Raw genomic sequence first — 17,263 nt, 5'->3', positions numbered from 1 at the left:
TAAATTAAATGAAACACACTACTGAGGGGAGCAGCAGTCAAGACAAAAGTCTGCTGCACTGTGTGGGTCACCTCCCTGTCTAGGGATCGAACTCGTGCTGCAGTGGCTATGGACAGCTTCACAGCGCTAAGACTTAACTCCTTATGCCACCAAGGAGGCCTATCTACCAACCTTTAGCTAGAGCAAAACACCCAGGGAAGAAATAAGGTCTCCATGTTCCCCTGAGCTGGGCCAATACCAGTGGTCCAATCTAAAGACACAGTCCTACACGAGGACTGAAGGTGGCTAGATGAGCGAACTCTGTTGGCTAGTCTTCAAGGTTATCAAAGTACTGAGAGTGAACAAATCATTACAATTATTTTAGTGACAAGTACATTTGCAGTTTTTTTTTTTTTTCCATGTGAAAGCATCTCGGGAAAAGTACCTAGTTTCTCATATAGTAAAGGGAAGGATGGATGGCAAATGGGAGGTGACAAGATGGTGGGAGAACTATGGAGACCACAATGATATAAGAAAAAAAATTAATAAAAAAGAAAAATATGAATACCTAGCTTCAATTCTGTCTAAAATTCTATGGCAATAGTTCCACCCACCCCACCCTGGAAAAATCAGGAAGAAATGGTCAAAATACTGCCTTGCTTCTTTGAAAGTCTTACTTAATATGGAATTTCTAAATCAAAGTTTCAAGGACAATTTGCTTTCTTCTATTGAAAATTCCAACTAGGAGAAAGAAAAAACTTGGTTGGAGTAGGGCTGGGTGAGACAGAAACTACCAAACAGGCCTACTATTTTGAAAATGGATGTACAAAATCTGAAACGAGTCAGACATCAATGCCTATGCATCAACCTAAAGTAACAACAAAAGGACAGTCAAAAAGGCTTATCTCCAAGTAGACATTATGTTCTGGAAAAGATCTGGACTCCATTTGCAAATTGGCATCCTTTCGCATCTTTAACAAAGTACTCTGGATGCTCTTTTGCAAGGCCTCTCTCAAGAGTCACCTGCGTTGACTTAATTTCTGTTGTTCCCTATTCAGGCACCACTGCTCACTTTCCACTGTTTACTAAACAAGTTATGATAATTTCGCATTTATTACAGTTTTCACTACAAAACCGCTCATGGCTCACTTTACTTGGTGACAGAGCTTTCCCATGGGAAGCAAGTCAGATGCAAATGTGCCAGAGTACCACATTCTCCTATAGTGCTACAGCTCTGAAACACCCAGCAAGAGAATTAGCACTTCCAAGCAAATCAGCAGGTCTAAAGGTGAGAACAGGTAGACTGTGGTTTAAAACTAAGAATTAAGAAGAAAAAGGAGAACGAATAAAGGGCATTAAAAAATAAAGAGGGTACCATTCAATATCCACTTGGCAAATCATAAGTCCATGATTTGAGGTCAGGAAGGCAATTAACTCAGCTAGTTCAGAGACTGAACAAAGAAGAAAATTATACTGATGCTTCCTTAGTTAGACCAGGCTTCAGAGTACAGTTATAATCTTAGTTCCAGTAGCTGTGTGAACATCAGGCAAGTCACTTAACCTCTCTGAAGCTATTTCCAGAACTATTTAACAAATACCTATATTAAATCCATAAACTTATACACACAAACACATGCAGAAAATACTGTTGGCACATAATAAGCTCCATAAATGGTAACTATCATTATTACAGGATAATTTTTTTAAAGATTTATTTACTTATGCTTACAGAACTGGGGTACAGACCAGAGGTGTGGTGGGTGAGCAGAACAGGCAAATATACTGAAATACACTGCTGAGGGAAGCAGGAGAGGTCTGCTAAGAGGTCTGCTGCGCCAGGTGGGTCAGCTGCCTGGCGGGGGATTGAACCCATGCTGCAGTGGCCTCACAGAGCTTCATAACGGGTGCTTTAACCTGCTGTGCCACCAGGGAGAGCCCATATTATAGGATATTTTTATCATCATCACCACCACCAAATGAGGTCAGTGATTTTTTTTGTCTAGTTTTGGTGACTGCCAAAGCCTAGCAATGCCTACCATAAAATAATCACTCAATAGATACTTGATGATTTATAAAAACAGAAGTATAATACTTTTCAGTGAGAGCGCTTACTACCACATCAAATCCACTATTTTCTATCATCTTCTATAAATGCCACACCATGCCTTGGTAAGAGATCACATTGCCTTTTGAAAATAACTCTTGTTAAAAACCCATATTCAGTTGTGTTTTTATTTTGCACACAGATAGCAATCACTATAATTATCTTTAAGCCTGAATCAACACATCTGCCCAGACAACTTTTCACTGGTCTTGAAGACATTGTGACTTTTACTTTTATGGGTATAATCAAAAAACTCCCTGACGTTGCTGTACTCACAGCTAAACAACCACTTAGCTGAATGATGGTAAGTAACTACCTTTATTTCTCTCTAAAATATAAGTGCTATCAACTCAAATGAGGCGGGAAAGCCATGAAAACTGCTGCTGTGTGACCTGGCACACTGGATTTCCAAAAGCAGCACCTACCTTTGCAGAATGCTCCATGGTGACCACCACCTTAGTTTTAGAACTGGACACCAGGTCCATAGCACCTCCCATTCCTTTCACCATCTTCCCCTGCAAAAGAGAGACAGAATACATGAAAGGATTCTTTGTCTTTCATTTAGGCAGAACAAAATCAGCTTACAAGAACGGGACATTGAAAGTTAATAAGAAAAATTCATAGACGCTTAATACTGAAGTTTTACATCCTTAGCATTCCGTTAATTCTATTATTCTGTGGTTGAGGAGTAAGTTCAGGTTACATACGACAATGTCACTCTCACGAAGCGTGGCTAACATTATTTTGTTGATGATGTATTAACAACACAATGAGAAGAATAAAAAAAAGCTTAACCTTTTCAGAATTCTGACACATGATTATTATTATTTCAGCAATACAGGATTAAAATCTACATACCCTTGACATCCATTTCTTAACTTTTTTTTAAAGATTTATTTTTATTTATTTATGCATACAAGAGCTAAGGTGTAGGCCAGAGGTGGGGGGGGCAGTGAGAAGATTCACCAGAGACAGAGTGGGGAACAAAACACTGAAATACACTGCAAGGGGGAACAGCGGGTGAAACAGGAGCAGTATGCTGCACAATGTTGGTCCCTTTCCTGGCTGGGGTCTAACACAGGCCACAGTGACTGGTGATAACTTGATAGCACTGAGACTTATTAGCTCCTTGAGACACCAGGGAGGCCCATTTCTTAACTCTCTAAAAGCGTAATGGGCATCACTGAGTCTACAATTACAGAAACTTTCTAAAGCACTCTCTTGGATTTCCTGCAGATTAAAATGCCATTAGGTAGTGGGCTGAGAAACTAATGGTGTTTCCCTAGTAATGATTAATATGAAAGGTGGGTATGCCTTTCTAAAACTTGGCATTTAGCTTGCTCTTAGAAAAACAAACTAAAACAAAATGAAAACTATATCCCTGTTAAGCAAAAACAGCAGCAAAGTTCAGGATCCTTTCGCATCACCACTATTTCTGTTCACCTGTCCATCTCCTCATTCATTAACTGCATTCCAGCCACCTTCGATGTGCCTGTCATACACGCTGACTAACTCCTAGTGTCTAGTCTGTCTCCTGGTTACAGGATTTTAGAAAAAGCAAGTGTTTCCAGAGATGATGAGATGAATTCTTACTCAAATACAGGAAAGAAAAAGAAAAGATGGTATGGGCAGGAGCTAGGACGAGGGGTCCCAAAATATGGTGGTGTTATGTCTTTTGCTTAATTTTAAAAAATTGAGACTCTACATTACACAATTGTTTTTGCTTATACTGTCAATGTAAGGAGGCTCAAATCAAGATAAGAAGACGATACTTCTGTATCCACTTACCCTACTGGAACAAAAAACCCCAGTTTCAAATAACAAGAGTCATTGTTCTTGTGGCATTTGTATTCACAGAAGATAGACTTCAAACTTGATAAATGTACTGGTAGCAGCATGATTTAAAATGCAATAACATGAAGACACCAAGACCTTGTACACCATGCGTGTTTTTGAGGAAAAGGATGCCATCGCTATAGTCATCACAATATGCTCCTCATTGTAACCTAGTTAATCATTTGCTCATGCTACACTCACGACAACACACATATGAAATTATCTCTACAAAGCTTTGAAGACTTAGGGATACAATAAAATAACTGATATTCTCTAAGAAGTTTTGATGGAATACATTTAAAATGCTTAGGTATTTACAATTTGTGGAAGCTAGTTTACAAAAATCAATTTTAAGTTTATTTTCCCTGTTCAAATTTCTGTGCCTTAGTGAAATTTATTTCTGTATAGTATCATCATAGTGCCAGAGAACAACCACGTGGCATTTAGATTTACTGAGGATATTTGCCAGAAATTCCTTAATTTGTTTTTAACAATAACTGCATTACCTGGCAAAAGAGAATATATATACCCACACTTTTGAAAAAATAATTTTTTTCTTCTTTCAACTTACCTCTTAGTGATTTTAGCCCAAACCCTCTTACTGGTTTAACAGTAAACTCTTACAGGTTCATAGCTCCTTTCCCATACTTTCATAATTATATGAAAAATCAGAAATGCCCTCAGACCTGGCTTTAAAACACAGTCTCAAATCCCCAGATTTCAGGTATAATTTAGGGGTCAATGCAATGTGCCGTGCACATGAACTAGATGCCAAGTGAAAGAAAGGAGGCAACAGTCAGGATGTTTCCATGTTCTAGAGCCTCCCACTGCATGAGATGGGTAGCTACAGGTGACAGAAGGGTGCTAGGGTGCAGAAGGGGCGACCGGCAGGAGCAGAAGATGCGAAACAAGTCTGTCTTCAGACACGCGTCTGAAGTGAAGCATTATATCTATGTGGAAATGCACAATTCCATACCTGCATGAGCTGTGCCTTCCTTCACCCTTAGTTAGCTGCAGTTTTAATAAGTCACCCCAGCACTTCTGTAGAGAAGACTGATTCCCTTGTGGTGTGAAATATGGCTAAGTCAGAGATGGAAAAAATTAGTACCCATCGTGAACTCTGATACTGAGGGAGTTGTAGATTTTTAGGATGTCAAAGACATGAAAACAAGAGTGTAAATTGTCTCAAACCTGTTTTGGTTTCTAGAACATCTGTTCTCAGCTTCCACAGATAGGGCAGTTGGGCAGACTCTACAGGTGCATGTTCTAGAAGCACGTGAAGAAACCAAAGCAAGCCAGGAGCCATGCTCATGTGCTAAAACACTCCTTGAATTAGAAAACAGCACAGACTAATTTTGTTCCCTGTGACATGATGATTATAGGGGAAAGTTTATGACAGTCTCTAACAGGAAGTTTGTCCAATTCAGATAAATCTGAGGTACACATTGTCAACTACTTAAGAAATATTTATAGAGCACCTCCTGGGTACTGTGCTGGTGGGAATACAAAGAATTCTAAACCGAGGAGAAGAGCCACCTTTTTGATTCTGTAAAAAGGATCATTTTCACTTGTCTTAGTGTAAAGAAAAAGCCTTCATCACTCAAAAGGACTCAGTCCTTACTAGCCTCAAAGTAAGCGCCACGTTTTTCAACTCACTACTTTGATATTTAAATATCTGTTTCCAGAACACAAAATTGTGTACATAACAGCTGAGATGTGTTCAATTAACCCAATGTATAATAATAGCAAAGCACCAAATTTCACTGCTTTTGGGTTACCTATAAACCAGGAATAAGAGTATCCGGCCCACCATAGAGTTGTTGTGAGGCAAGTATGGAGAACAAGTGGAGGAAACATAGTAAACAAAGCATACAAATTTGGGGACCTAAAAGCTTCTGTCAATTCGGGTTACTGAGTATCCAGTACAAGCCTGGCATTGGACAGAGTATAAGAGTTAAAGACATTCAAAATGGGGTTCTTTTCCTCATAAACCTCCTCTGAGGGAGGAAAAGTATCTGGAAGTAATTCAGGAGATGTGGATCAAATTTCCTCCCAGTAAAAGAGGCACACCCAGCTCTCCCTCATCCTCAGATTGAGGTATCTTTCTTCAGGTCCATGCACTGCTCATATGTGATTTTGTCACTGTGAATTACAATCTCATCTTCGCTTCCCTTCTCCTCTTGCATTGTTAAGTGCTAGGAAAAGTGAGTGGATGAACAGATAAAATCAGCATAGATGTGCACAAGTTCTAGCACAACACAGAGGTGGTGAATCCTAAGTGTTCCTGGGGAAGCAAGGGGAGGAGGAAGGAGCCCTGGGGATTCACACAGGAGGTGTTCCACAAAAACAGTCTGCCAGGTGGGAAAAAGAAGGGTGTAGTCTCCTAATGGAAAGCATTTATAACAAGTTACAAGGAAAGCCTTCAAATACCTGGCTTTCCTATTTCTCCAATATGTTCATTGTAATGGAAAAAGAAAATAAAATGATTCAATTCCCAAATGATTTTTAAAACAAAATCAATTCCTATAGGAAAACAATTCATTCCATCTATACTGGTGGAGAAAAACAGGGCCACCTACAACAAACATTGTGATACAAGTGGGAAATTTATCACCATCCTGAAACTCAGTGTAGCAGGCATTTTTTGCAACCCAGTATTTGATTTACCAATTCCCCACTGCAGCTGGAGGTAGCCATATGCCTGAGTTCCAGACCATGGAAGAGAGAGGTGATAGCTGTGATTCTCAGATTTTTGTCCATGAAAACCTCTTATATGCAAACAATCTTTCATGCTCTTTTGATAACTCCAATCTGGTTGCTGACATCCCAAGGTGACCTTGGAAGATGGTTGAGCTTTCCTCAGACTTGGTCCTTAAACGACTGTGTGGTTCTAGCAGGACCCACTTACTAAGAACCACACTCCACTACTCAGTATGAAGGAACAATAAATGTATAAGGTGCCAAGTCACCAAACTCTAAAATTCGGAGACTTACTTGCTACAGCAACACAAGTAAAGACAGCCGAATGTGTTCTATGTAAGATAAAGAACTCTGGATAGACTTAGACCTGTCACTGCTGAACAACAGAGGGAGACATGAACAGGCTCCAAGGGATGCTTTCCTAGTTGTCCTTGAGGGGGATGACTAGGCCAGGTCCTGTGTGAGACACTGATTCTCCACTCTATCCATAGGACCAACACGTGGCTGATGCTTTATAGAAGGAGAAAGAAACCTCACTCCTTCTTCATCTCCCTCCCCAAAGCCCAACATCCTGTTCAACATGCAAGAGACTGATAAAACAGACTTTGTTAAGGAGCTAAAAATATCTTTAAGTCACAAGAGGGAAAGTTACACTTGGAGAAAAATAGGGTTGTAATGAATGCAAGATGGGCATGATTGACGTGCTGGGCCAGGGTGGACAAAGTGAGGCTTTCTGTAAAATCTCATCAACAAACATTTCTTGAATGGTGTGACTTAGTTCTGTGATGTATTCTGGCTGACATAATGGAGAGATGATTGCTGGATACTCATTTCACAGCCAACTCATCTTTCTGCAGTTAAGAACTGACCCTGCTATCAGTTTGAAAAGCAGACTGCAATAAATGAGCAAGAAAGAATGCATGCTCTATTATGTAAGTTACACAACTTTTTTAAAAAAGATTCTGACTAACGTATTATCAGAATTCACAAATACTCATTCAGGCCTCTAAAAACCAAGCACCAATATAGGAATTCACTTTTCTTTCTAGAAAAGAGATTTAAACAACAACCAATATTTCAAATCTGTCTTACCTTGAGTCTGCTTTCTAATATCAGAATTTTAAAGAAAGTAAATGAAATTATTTCGATACTGCAATAATATTTAAAAAAACCCAATGCACCAAAGTAAAACTCTAAATTACACTCTTAGAGAAATATCCCTTCAAATTCTAAACATGAATTTTGGTAATACTTTAAGGTTTTTACAAAAAGGTAAAATGAATACATTGGAACTGGTAAGTACTATGAAACGCAGTCTTCATGAAATATAGGGGCCCTCCCTGGTGGTGCAATGGGTCAAAACACAGCAGCACTGTGACACTTGCTGCAGCTGCTTCAGCCCAAGTTCGATTCCACCCCGGGAGCTGACACACATGGCGTGGCAGACCTCTCTTGATCCGCCCGCTGCTCCCGTCAGCAGTGTACTTCGTCAACCTGCCTGTTCTGCTCGTCACTCTGTCTCTGGTGAAGCTTCTCACCGCCCCTGCACCTCTGGCCTGTACCCCAGTTCTGTATATATAAATAAATAAATCTTTGAAAAATTAATAAAATGAAGTATAAAACATACTGAAAATGATCTTGCCATCACCTTCATCATTAGTATATTAATAGTAATAGCTATTTCCAGATTTGTGACTTCTAAATATTTTGGCCTTAAGTGAGAAACAATGTCCAATATGCAGAAAGCATTTTAAAATGGAATGGAAAATGTGAATCAACTGAAGTAAAAAGGGAAGGATAGCTGTGAAGTGATTTATTAATAAAACCAGGGCTTGTTGCTCCATATTAAACACCAGAACATTAAGTACCCACCTCAATCTAAATGTAAGCCTCTTTATTTCTGTCTCACTTCCCCATTATTAAAAAATGTTCAAGGAAAGAAAAGGACCTCTAAACATGCCTTGAGTTAAATAGTAGAAGAGAAGTAAACTAAGAAAGATAATAACAGCATTTGCTTAAACATAGAGAAAGGTTCTAACTTCCCTTCTTGGGGAAAATAAAAGATTTACAATTTGTGAGATTAGCAAAGCTATAACAAAGTTCCAGCATAATATTTCTCTTTTCTGTGCTATACTTTGTATTAAATACTTTGCATTAAACCAAGAAAAAAATGATTTCCTTTCAAAGATAAACTGTATTTTCCAGGACAGGTAAATTGATCCTGTAAACCACTAATATGGAACTGGAAAAAAATTCCAGGTAAGCTAAAATTCCTTATCATCTATCAATCACAATTGGATAAAAAGACAAACTTATCAAGATTGGATAGTATTTACAATTTCAATTTTGTTCTTGTTCTTGCAGGGGTCTACTGCATCAATTACCCCTAGTTCTAGTGTCTCCCTCTGCCCCCTCTCGATGGTTCCCCTCTACTACTGGATACACTGAAATTCGATTTCCACCTGACAAAGGGCTGCAGAACTGTTCTGTACTAGATCTCTAACACTGACTCATCTACCTGGTAGACACCTGTGGGTTCACCTTAGTACATTCCCGGACCCTTTTACTGTATTTGACATGGTTTTCCATGGACTCCTTTAAACACTCCTCCAGCTTTCTGTGTTGGCCAACTTCAGAGCTTATGTGCTTATCTTTACTTGTTCTCCAAGAGGGACTTTCATCCACTCTGATAATATAAACTGCCCCTGTTTCTGATGATTCCTAAAACCTCATTTCCAGCTCCCATCTCTCTCCTGACATTCAGACTTCCATAGCCAAAAGCTTCCCAGTCACTGTTTGGCACAATCTGTTAGCTGATTCCCCAAATTATTTCCTCTTGTTCCTGAGCATATAGTTAAGCAACATTTTCTAGCCTTCCTTAAAGTTGGGGTTTGTCCATGAATATGTTCTGGCCTTGGAATGAGGGTGAAAGTGATAAATCATTCTTTCAGTGCTGGATCATAAAACCTTCCAACAGTACACCATATGTTCTTCCTTCTTCTGCTAACTACATGCTGAAAATGGTGGTGCCAACAGATGTAAAGATCTATGTAGACCCCTAAATGGCCTGGGTGGCCTAAGTGGCCACCAGAGGTGAGCTGCTTTCCAATCAGGAGTACTCATTTTGGTTTTATGTGAGTAAGAAATAAAAAGTTCTACTATATTAATTGTGACACGCCTTAGCTGAGAATGGGCCAAACCAAGTTAATCCTTGCTATGCTGCCATGAGCCTCTACCCCACCCCATCAAGAGGAGGCTACCTTCTCCCTCCCAGCCACCATCCAGCAACTTAAAACACAACAGAGAGGCCCTCCCTGGTGGCACAGTGGGTTAAAGCACTGCACTGAGAAGCTAAAGCCACTTCCGTATGAGTTCAATTCCCGCCTGCCCCGGAGGAGACAACATGGCGTGGCAGACCTCTCCTGACCCGCTCACTGCTCCCATCAGCAGTGTATTTTGTCGAACTTGTTCTGCTCCCCACTCTGTCTCTGGTGAAGCCTCTCACCGCCCCTGAGCTTCTGGCCTGTACCCCAGTTCTGTATGTACAAATAAATAAATCTTTAAAAAAAAAAAAAAACACAACAGAGGGCCTCAGACGCCCTAACTATGAATAGCTCAGCTCCATGGTTCATGATCTGTTTTCATTAACTAGTGCCCGTACCTTGTCACCACCTGACTAAAGCCACTTGTCATACAAAGTGTTGCCTTGTCGGTCAGACTACATGGTCATTCAGTTCTTTAACTTCTTTTTTTGGGGGGGTACATCACCAGCTTGACACAGTCACTGACACATTAAAATTTCTTTTTCAGTATGAGTTTAAATAAATAATCCAGTATGAATTCCACCTTTAAGTAAAAGTTTTGTTTCAGAAAATGTAAGAAAATGCAGGGAAAAAAAATTAAGTCTCTAAGTACACTGGTAAAACTAAGGAAGCTGAAGTCTTTACCTGCATAGCAAAGACTGGCAAGAAAGAGAAAGAAAGAAAAAAAAAAAACTAGAAAGTAAGGAACAATAGAAGGAACTGGGAGAAGGCGAGGTAAAAGTGGGCCAGTCAGTGGGCCAGCTGGCTCAGGCTCTGATGGAAGGATGGCCATCTCCTGCCCTCTGTTTATTTTGGAACCAACACCAGTATCCAGAGTAATGAATAAAGGGAAATACAACTGAGAAAGGATGAAGAAGAATCACCCAAGAGTTCATGAACCTCGTGTTTTACAAAGGTGATGAGCTAAATTATGAACCGACAAGTCAGAGAGTTGTTTCTGGCTACCTGATGGCTGCTTAATGCCTCTCTTAGTTCACTCTATCTCCCCAAACACAACCACAAGACTGAAAGGAAGACACCTAGGGTGTCACTTGTTGCCACCTCAGGGCTTACAGTTAGCCTCTGAAATATCCTCAACCTTAGAAATGAAGCAGCTGCATCAGAGGCGACTAAATAGGATGTAAAATTAAAGCTTCACCTCAGGAAGCAGCAGAGTTAAAATGGCTGATGTGGGAACAGCCGAAGTAGGAAGCAAAGCCGTAAGATTGGCCCTAACATTTACTTTTATAAGATGCTCAGTGCAGAATGCTAATGACTATTATTTAGTAAATATCTAAGTATAGTGGATTTCTCTGTTTTATTTCAACAAGTTTATTTGGAAGATACCCAGGAGACAGACCTAAGAAATCTGATACCTCAACCACTGTCCACTAATATAATACACTTCCTTGAATATCTGGCACTTATATTCCTGGGAGTGAACAAGATCAAGAATATAAATTCTAAAATGTCAAAGCTGTCACTTCTATTTCTTTTCAAAGATTCACAAAGAATAAAGAACTTCAATTAGGAGGAAAAAAGAATGAAAACCCACTATAATTCATGTAATTGTAATACAATCATTATATGTATCAATTTAAAATATTTAAGGTTGCATACAAAACATTTATATGCACTCCAATATGTATTAATTATTTGATAAGTTCACACATTCAGATTTCTTAGGTCCCTAGTTACAAACAGAATAACCAAAAATAAAAATTTAATCTGTATAGAAGCTGCGTATGCCAGTCTAATATCACAAACTATACATACCAAATACAATATCTACTCTCTTTAAAACACTGTTTATTGGCCCTCCCTGGTGGCGCAGTGGGTTAAAGCACAGCAGTAAGAAGCTTAAGCCACTTCCGCATGAGTTCGATCCCCGCCTGCCCCGGAGGTGACCACGTGGTGCGGCAGACTTCTCCTGACCCGCTCGCTGCTCCCCTCAGCAGTGTACTTCATTGATTCGCCTGTTCTGCTCCCCACTCTGTCTCTGGTGAATCCTCTCACCCTCCGCATCTCTGGCCTGTACCCCAGTTCTGTATGAATAAATAAATCATTAAAAAAAAAAAAAAACACTGTTTATTGCAAGGAAACCTGGAGAAGCAAAAACATCCTCATGTAACTGAAGATCATCTTATTCCCATAACCAAAGCCTTCAATCTCCCTTCAGAATTCACTCATTGTAAGACAGTCTAGACCAACTCATTTATGCAGGTTAAAAAAAAGTCACAACTGAATAGGATTGACTCCTAAAGAAATCAATTTACTTCCTATAGGAAAAATTATTTCTATTCTTACATATCAACTACACTGCTTCTTTCCATTTACAAAAGTAAATGATGTTTAATACTGTCTCCATTGTTCTCTAATGAAAACTACATCACTCCAAATAAAGAAGAATAATCCCCAAGCTTAAAACTGATTCTAAGTCACTAATGCAGTTAACGTGCATTCATTAAGCCAACAGATGTATGAAATGTTCATATTTTCTTTTCCTAAGGAACAATCAATGCGTGACTAAGTTTCTTTGTGGTTATATATGAGCCACTCTAGGTAAGTCAATTTCCATGTACAGATCAGACAGACGACCTCTGCTCTATTTGGATGAATAAAACGGACAGGAGGAGGAAAAACTGGTTATTATTTTCAGCTGTTTTGCTTTCATAGAGTCTATTCATGAGTCTGCAGAGATGAAAACATGCATCCAACAAGCTGGCTAAGTGAGCTCTCCTTGTTCACTCAGGCCAACAACAGCATCAGGCACAAAGCTTGAGTAATTGCTCCAGTAGAGATAGAAGGGCATTTGCTTCGGTTTAAAATGATTACATATTATTACATTATAAATAAGTTCATTAATTGGATATATTAAATACAACTAAACATTGGAACTTCAGGCCTTGTACTTTATCCAAAAGTACAATATTTTAAAACCTTAGGGGCAAGCTGTTTCCTGCACTGTCGGCCTCTTCCTTCCACTGGGTCAGTGGAAGGAATGTGTTATTGGAATCATATGAAGTTGTCACATATTAACCATGTGTCACCCAAGAACACAGCAGTTTGTGGTGGTTGGCTCAAATTAACATTCCAATGGTGGTGAAAGAGATTTTATTATCACACAAAGACTTTCAGGAAGCATATTATTTTTAGATTTCTAGATAATCACAACAAAAACGACAGCTAAAATACAAATGGAAAGGTAACAATTCATCACTTTTATGTCTTTGTATGTACAAAAATATATCAATCCCCTCAAGAAATCATTCACATGGAATATTTAATTAGGATATTTTAAATTGGACATAGAAAAATAATCATTCTCAGAAATTTTATTTTCTGATTCTTCAAAGGGGGTGTGGGTTGGTTGAAACAAAGAGTGAAAACTAGAACCAAGGGCAGACACTATCACCACCTCCCACTGTCTGCAAAGCTCTAAAGAGCACAATTACAGAATTATTGTAATTACACTGCCATCTCTGACAGCTGGATGGAAATTTCACAGAGACACTGTGACTGAAAGAACATTATAAAGGAACATATCAAAATCAGTGCTAGTGTTTTTACCCACAGTGGAAAAAAAATAGAAGATCATTTAAAAATTTAAGATGAACTTAAAGAGATAGCAGGCTATGTATATTAAATGTAGGTGTCCTACTCAGGAAGTATTAGAGGGGTAAGTGGAGGAACAGAAATCGTTTGATTCCACACTAAGTTAACAAGTACTCGTTTCCCAAGATGTTCCCTAGATTCCAGTGGGAGCCATTTCATGACTGCTGAGTATCTACTGGAAAGCCTTGAGCTATCATGGAGAACTGATAACGCTTTGGTCATTGCGAGAGACTTTAAAAAAAAAAAAAATTAATTTTTATTTATTTATGCATCCAAGAACTGGGGTGTAGGCCAAAGTACAGGGAGGGAGAGGGGGAGGATGCACCAGGGACAGAGTGGGGAGCAGAACAGGCGGGTCCATCTGAAACACACTGCTGAGGGGAGCTGTGAGGGGTGAGGGGAGGGGGAGAGAGAGAGCTCTATTGCACCTGCGGGTCAGCTCCTTGGCCTGGGATCGAACTGGTGCTACAGATAGCTTCACTGTGTTGAGACTTAACCCTTTTGCCACCAGGGAAGCTGGACTGCAAGAAATCATTTAATGTTTCCTTCCTCCTGTGCAAGCTCCAATCTGTAAAATGGAGACCCTGTGTTTCTCCGAAATGAAGAGAAATTTCACCTCTGACTTGCTTAGAAACCAGACAGCACTTTTGGGACTAGGAGAACCACTGACTCCACAGAGATTCAGACCCTAAGACCAGTGTGAGGCCTGACCCTGTGGAGGGAGAGGCACCTCGTCTGTGTGAAAACGGGCTGCCCTGTGGCATCCGAGATTGCCAGGGACCCCCATGCCAGTTCACAAGCACCAGGGTTCCCAAAACAATTACTCCTTTGTGAAGTTTCTCCTGTAACTGAAAGTGCACAGAAGGTAAAATGGTACCTACTCCAAGTGGGGAGAAAGAGGTCAAACCTCTACCAACTCTTAAGGAGGCCAAAATAATGACTCCGGGGAATCTGCCATTTTTGAACAACGGAAAACTAAGGAAGCATTCATTTCTATCTTCCTATTGTTTCAAGTCAATTGTGCTAAGCGCAAGCTCCCCGGAGGAAATAAAAGGAAAAAGGGAAGAGGGAGCAGAGATGATGCTGGGAACAAAAATGAAAAAGCAATATAAATGTCTTTAGACAGAAGTAACAAGTGAAAACATTTTTGGATGTCAATGATATAGAAACCAAAATACTGAGAATAGAATGAAAAAATAAAAGAAGTGCTATGGAAGTAAAATACAAAGAAAGATCAGAGCAGGTAAAAGTATATGGAAACATATAAACTTACCCATTTTTTATATATAGCAATACTTTCACTCCCCCAAACCTAGTAAGTGATCTTTTTTACGTTTTTATGATGATCTTTTTACATCTTTATTACCAGAGATGGATGTCATATGCATGACAAACAGCATTAAAAATCAATGTGTGAGTTAAAAAAAAAAAAACCTTGATTATTTCAGACCCACTTTATATGAAGCCTAATTTGAGGTGCATTTCTAGCTAGTCCATCCACCTAAAAGAAGCAAGAGCTGCAATAAGTGAGAACAATCTTATTCCCTTTTCTGCTAGAACTACCTGTGGCAATTCATTCACACTCATTTGGAACTCAAGAATGGCAAACACCTGGAACTGGAGTATGCTTGCTAAAATTATTTTTATTCCTAAGAATGCCAGCTATAGGCCTAATGTTGAGAAGGAACCCCGTTCTCTTGATAATTACCTTAAGACTTAGTACTTAGAAAAGAGTTTCTTTTTTCCTCTAACCTCAGTAATCAGGTACTAACATGCAAAGTTTTTAATATTCAAAACTGGTCTTGCAACTGGTATCTGAAGTGGAGGATGGTCTTAGGAGACTTAACCTGCGGAATGTGATGCTGTCTTTGTGCAGAAGGCATGTGGAATGCATGGCACTGAGTTGAATTCTCAGATGCCCTGCTTGTGTCATAGAGGCTTGCTGGTGTGGAGAAGCTTTCACTCACACAGTGGAACTGAGTCTAGAAACTCTATACAGAGGTGTATGTATGGGTGTTTTTATTTGATTTAAAGCTTTATTTATTTATGCATACAAGAACTGGGATACAGGCCAGAGATAAGGGGTTGAGAATATTCACCAGAACAGGCAGATCTACTGAAACATACTGCTGAGGGGAGCAGTGGGTGTGTCAGGAGAGCTCTGCCAAACCATGTGGGTCACCTCCCTGGCCAGGGATCAAACTAGTGTTGCAGTGGCTGTGAGTAGCTTCATAGTGCTATGCTTTAATCCACTGTGCCACCAGGGAGGGCTCTATGTGTGTTTTAATCAAACATGTTGAGGAAGTCCTTTAAAACTTATGCTGCAATCAAATTATTACAAATGTGAAAAAACTAGGAATACAGACTGAAACTTTGTCTTAGGTTGTATATGGTACCATTTCTGTTTTTACCATTCTTAATTCATTTTTCTTGTGATTTGTTTTTACCACAGTGGAGATCTTTTAATAACCCAGTTTCATGAAGATAATCCCTCAATACCTAACTAGTACTTGCAGAAATAAATGTGTATGATACGCTTTCCTTTATAAAAAGAGAAAATATATCAAGAAAAAGTTAAATTACCTGAGGTTATAGGATAAGTCAGAAAAAAGGACTGGAAGGTTTTCCCTATCTTCCAGAAAGAGGTAATTGAATCAGCAGAGAAGATGCTTCCTATTTTAAAATGTCCATTATATTGAACTTATTGCATTACTTTTTTTTCTTATTGTTCCTAATCTGTTGGATGGTGTTAATTTAGTTTAGAGGCAGACAGCAGACCTACAGGTACCCAATGTAGCTTCAGTTTACACAACTTCTAAAAACACAGTCAGATCCTTTAGGGTGAAAATTATAAAACCTCCAAATGTGCTGATAACAAGCCATACATCTTTTCACCAACCTGAAAGTCATAATTTAAGAAAATTAAATTTCCTAAAAGCTACATGATATTGAGCAGAAGTTACATTCAGGATGGAAATATGTTAGCTGATAAAGCTTCTAATTGCCAGAGTAACAGTTTATTTTTCATAAAGTTCTGGCAGTATGAAAAATGCTTCACTGTTTAAAAAAGATTTATTGATTTATGCATTGAAGAGCTGGGGTCTAGGCCAGAGGAGCAGGGGGGTTGAAAGGATTTACCAGAGACAGAGTGGGGAGCAGAACAGGCAGATCTACTGAAATACACTGCGGGGAGCAGGAGGCGAGACAGGAGAGGTCTGCTGTGCCAGGTGGGTCACCTCCCTGGCCAGGGATCAAACTCATGCTGCAGTGTCTGCAAATAGCTTCATAGTATCGCACTTCAACCCCTTGTGTCACCAGGGAGGCTCCCCAAAATAATTTTAGAAATCAATACTCATACAACTAAATATGGATGATCTGAAAGAGTGATATGTACAAGATATTATCCTCTAGTAATCTTCTAGAAGGATCTCCTCAAGTTAACAGGTGGTAAGATGGATAGCGTTGGCTTTATTTGGTACAATGAAGTTCAAAACCTACGTTGGCTTTATTTGGTACAATGAAGTTCTGCAGTGCCCACCGCGGTCGCAGTGTGAGCAGCAATGCCTGTGATATGGCCTAAGGTGTGGCGCGTTGGCAAGCTCGTACTCTTTGGAGTTTATGGCGGCCCGGGTCTCCCTGTGTTGCAAAGAGAGCGGCCTCGGGTGCTCATTCCTTGGTAACTTTGAATAGGGTTTTTATGGTTATTTTTGATATTTGTGGGCAGTGT

At 39.5% G+C, this 17,263-nt stretch overlaps 1 protein-coding gene across 2 annotated transcripts in view; it reads right to left on the bottom strand.

Moving 5' to 3' along the window:
- Positions 1-17,263, bottom strand: part of OXCT1 (3-oxoacid CoA transferase 1) — a 132,305-nt gene that overhangs the window by 23,430 nt on the left and 91,612 nt on the right. For both annotated transcript variants that reach the window (XM_004678348.2, XM_012721890.1), the window contains exon 14: positions 2,509-2,598. In XM_004678348.2, the coding sequence (XP_004678405.1) occupies positions 2,509-2,598 (90 nt within the window). The remainder of the gene's footprint in view (positions 1-2,508; positions 2,599-17,263) is intronic.

The sequence above is a fragment of the Condylura cristata genome, unplaced genomic scaffold (genome assembly GCF_000260355.1).
Source record: "Condylura cristata isolate star-nosed mole 26May11 unplaced genomic scaffold, ConCri1.0 scaffold00007, whole genome shotgun sequence".
NCBI lineage: Eukaryota > Metazoa > Chordata > Mammalia > Eulipotyphla > Talpidae > Condylura > Condylura cristata.
Note: the sequence above shows the minus strand (reverse complement) of the source record. Positions and strands in the feature narration are given on the sequence as shown.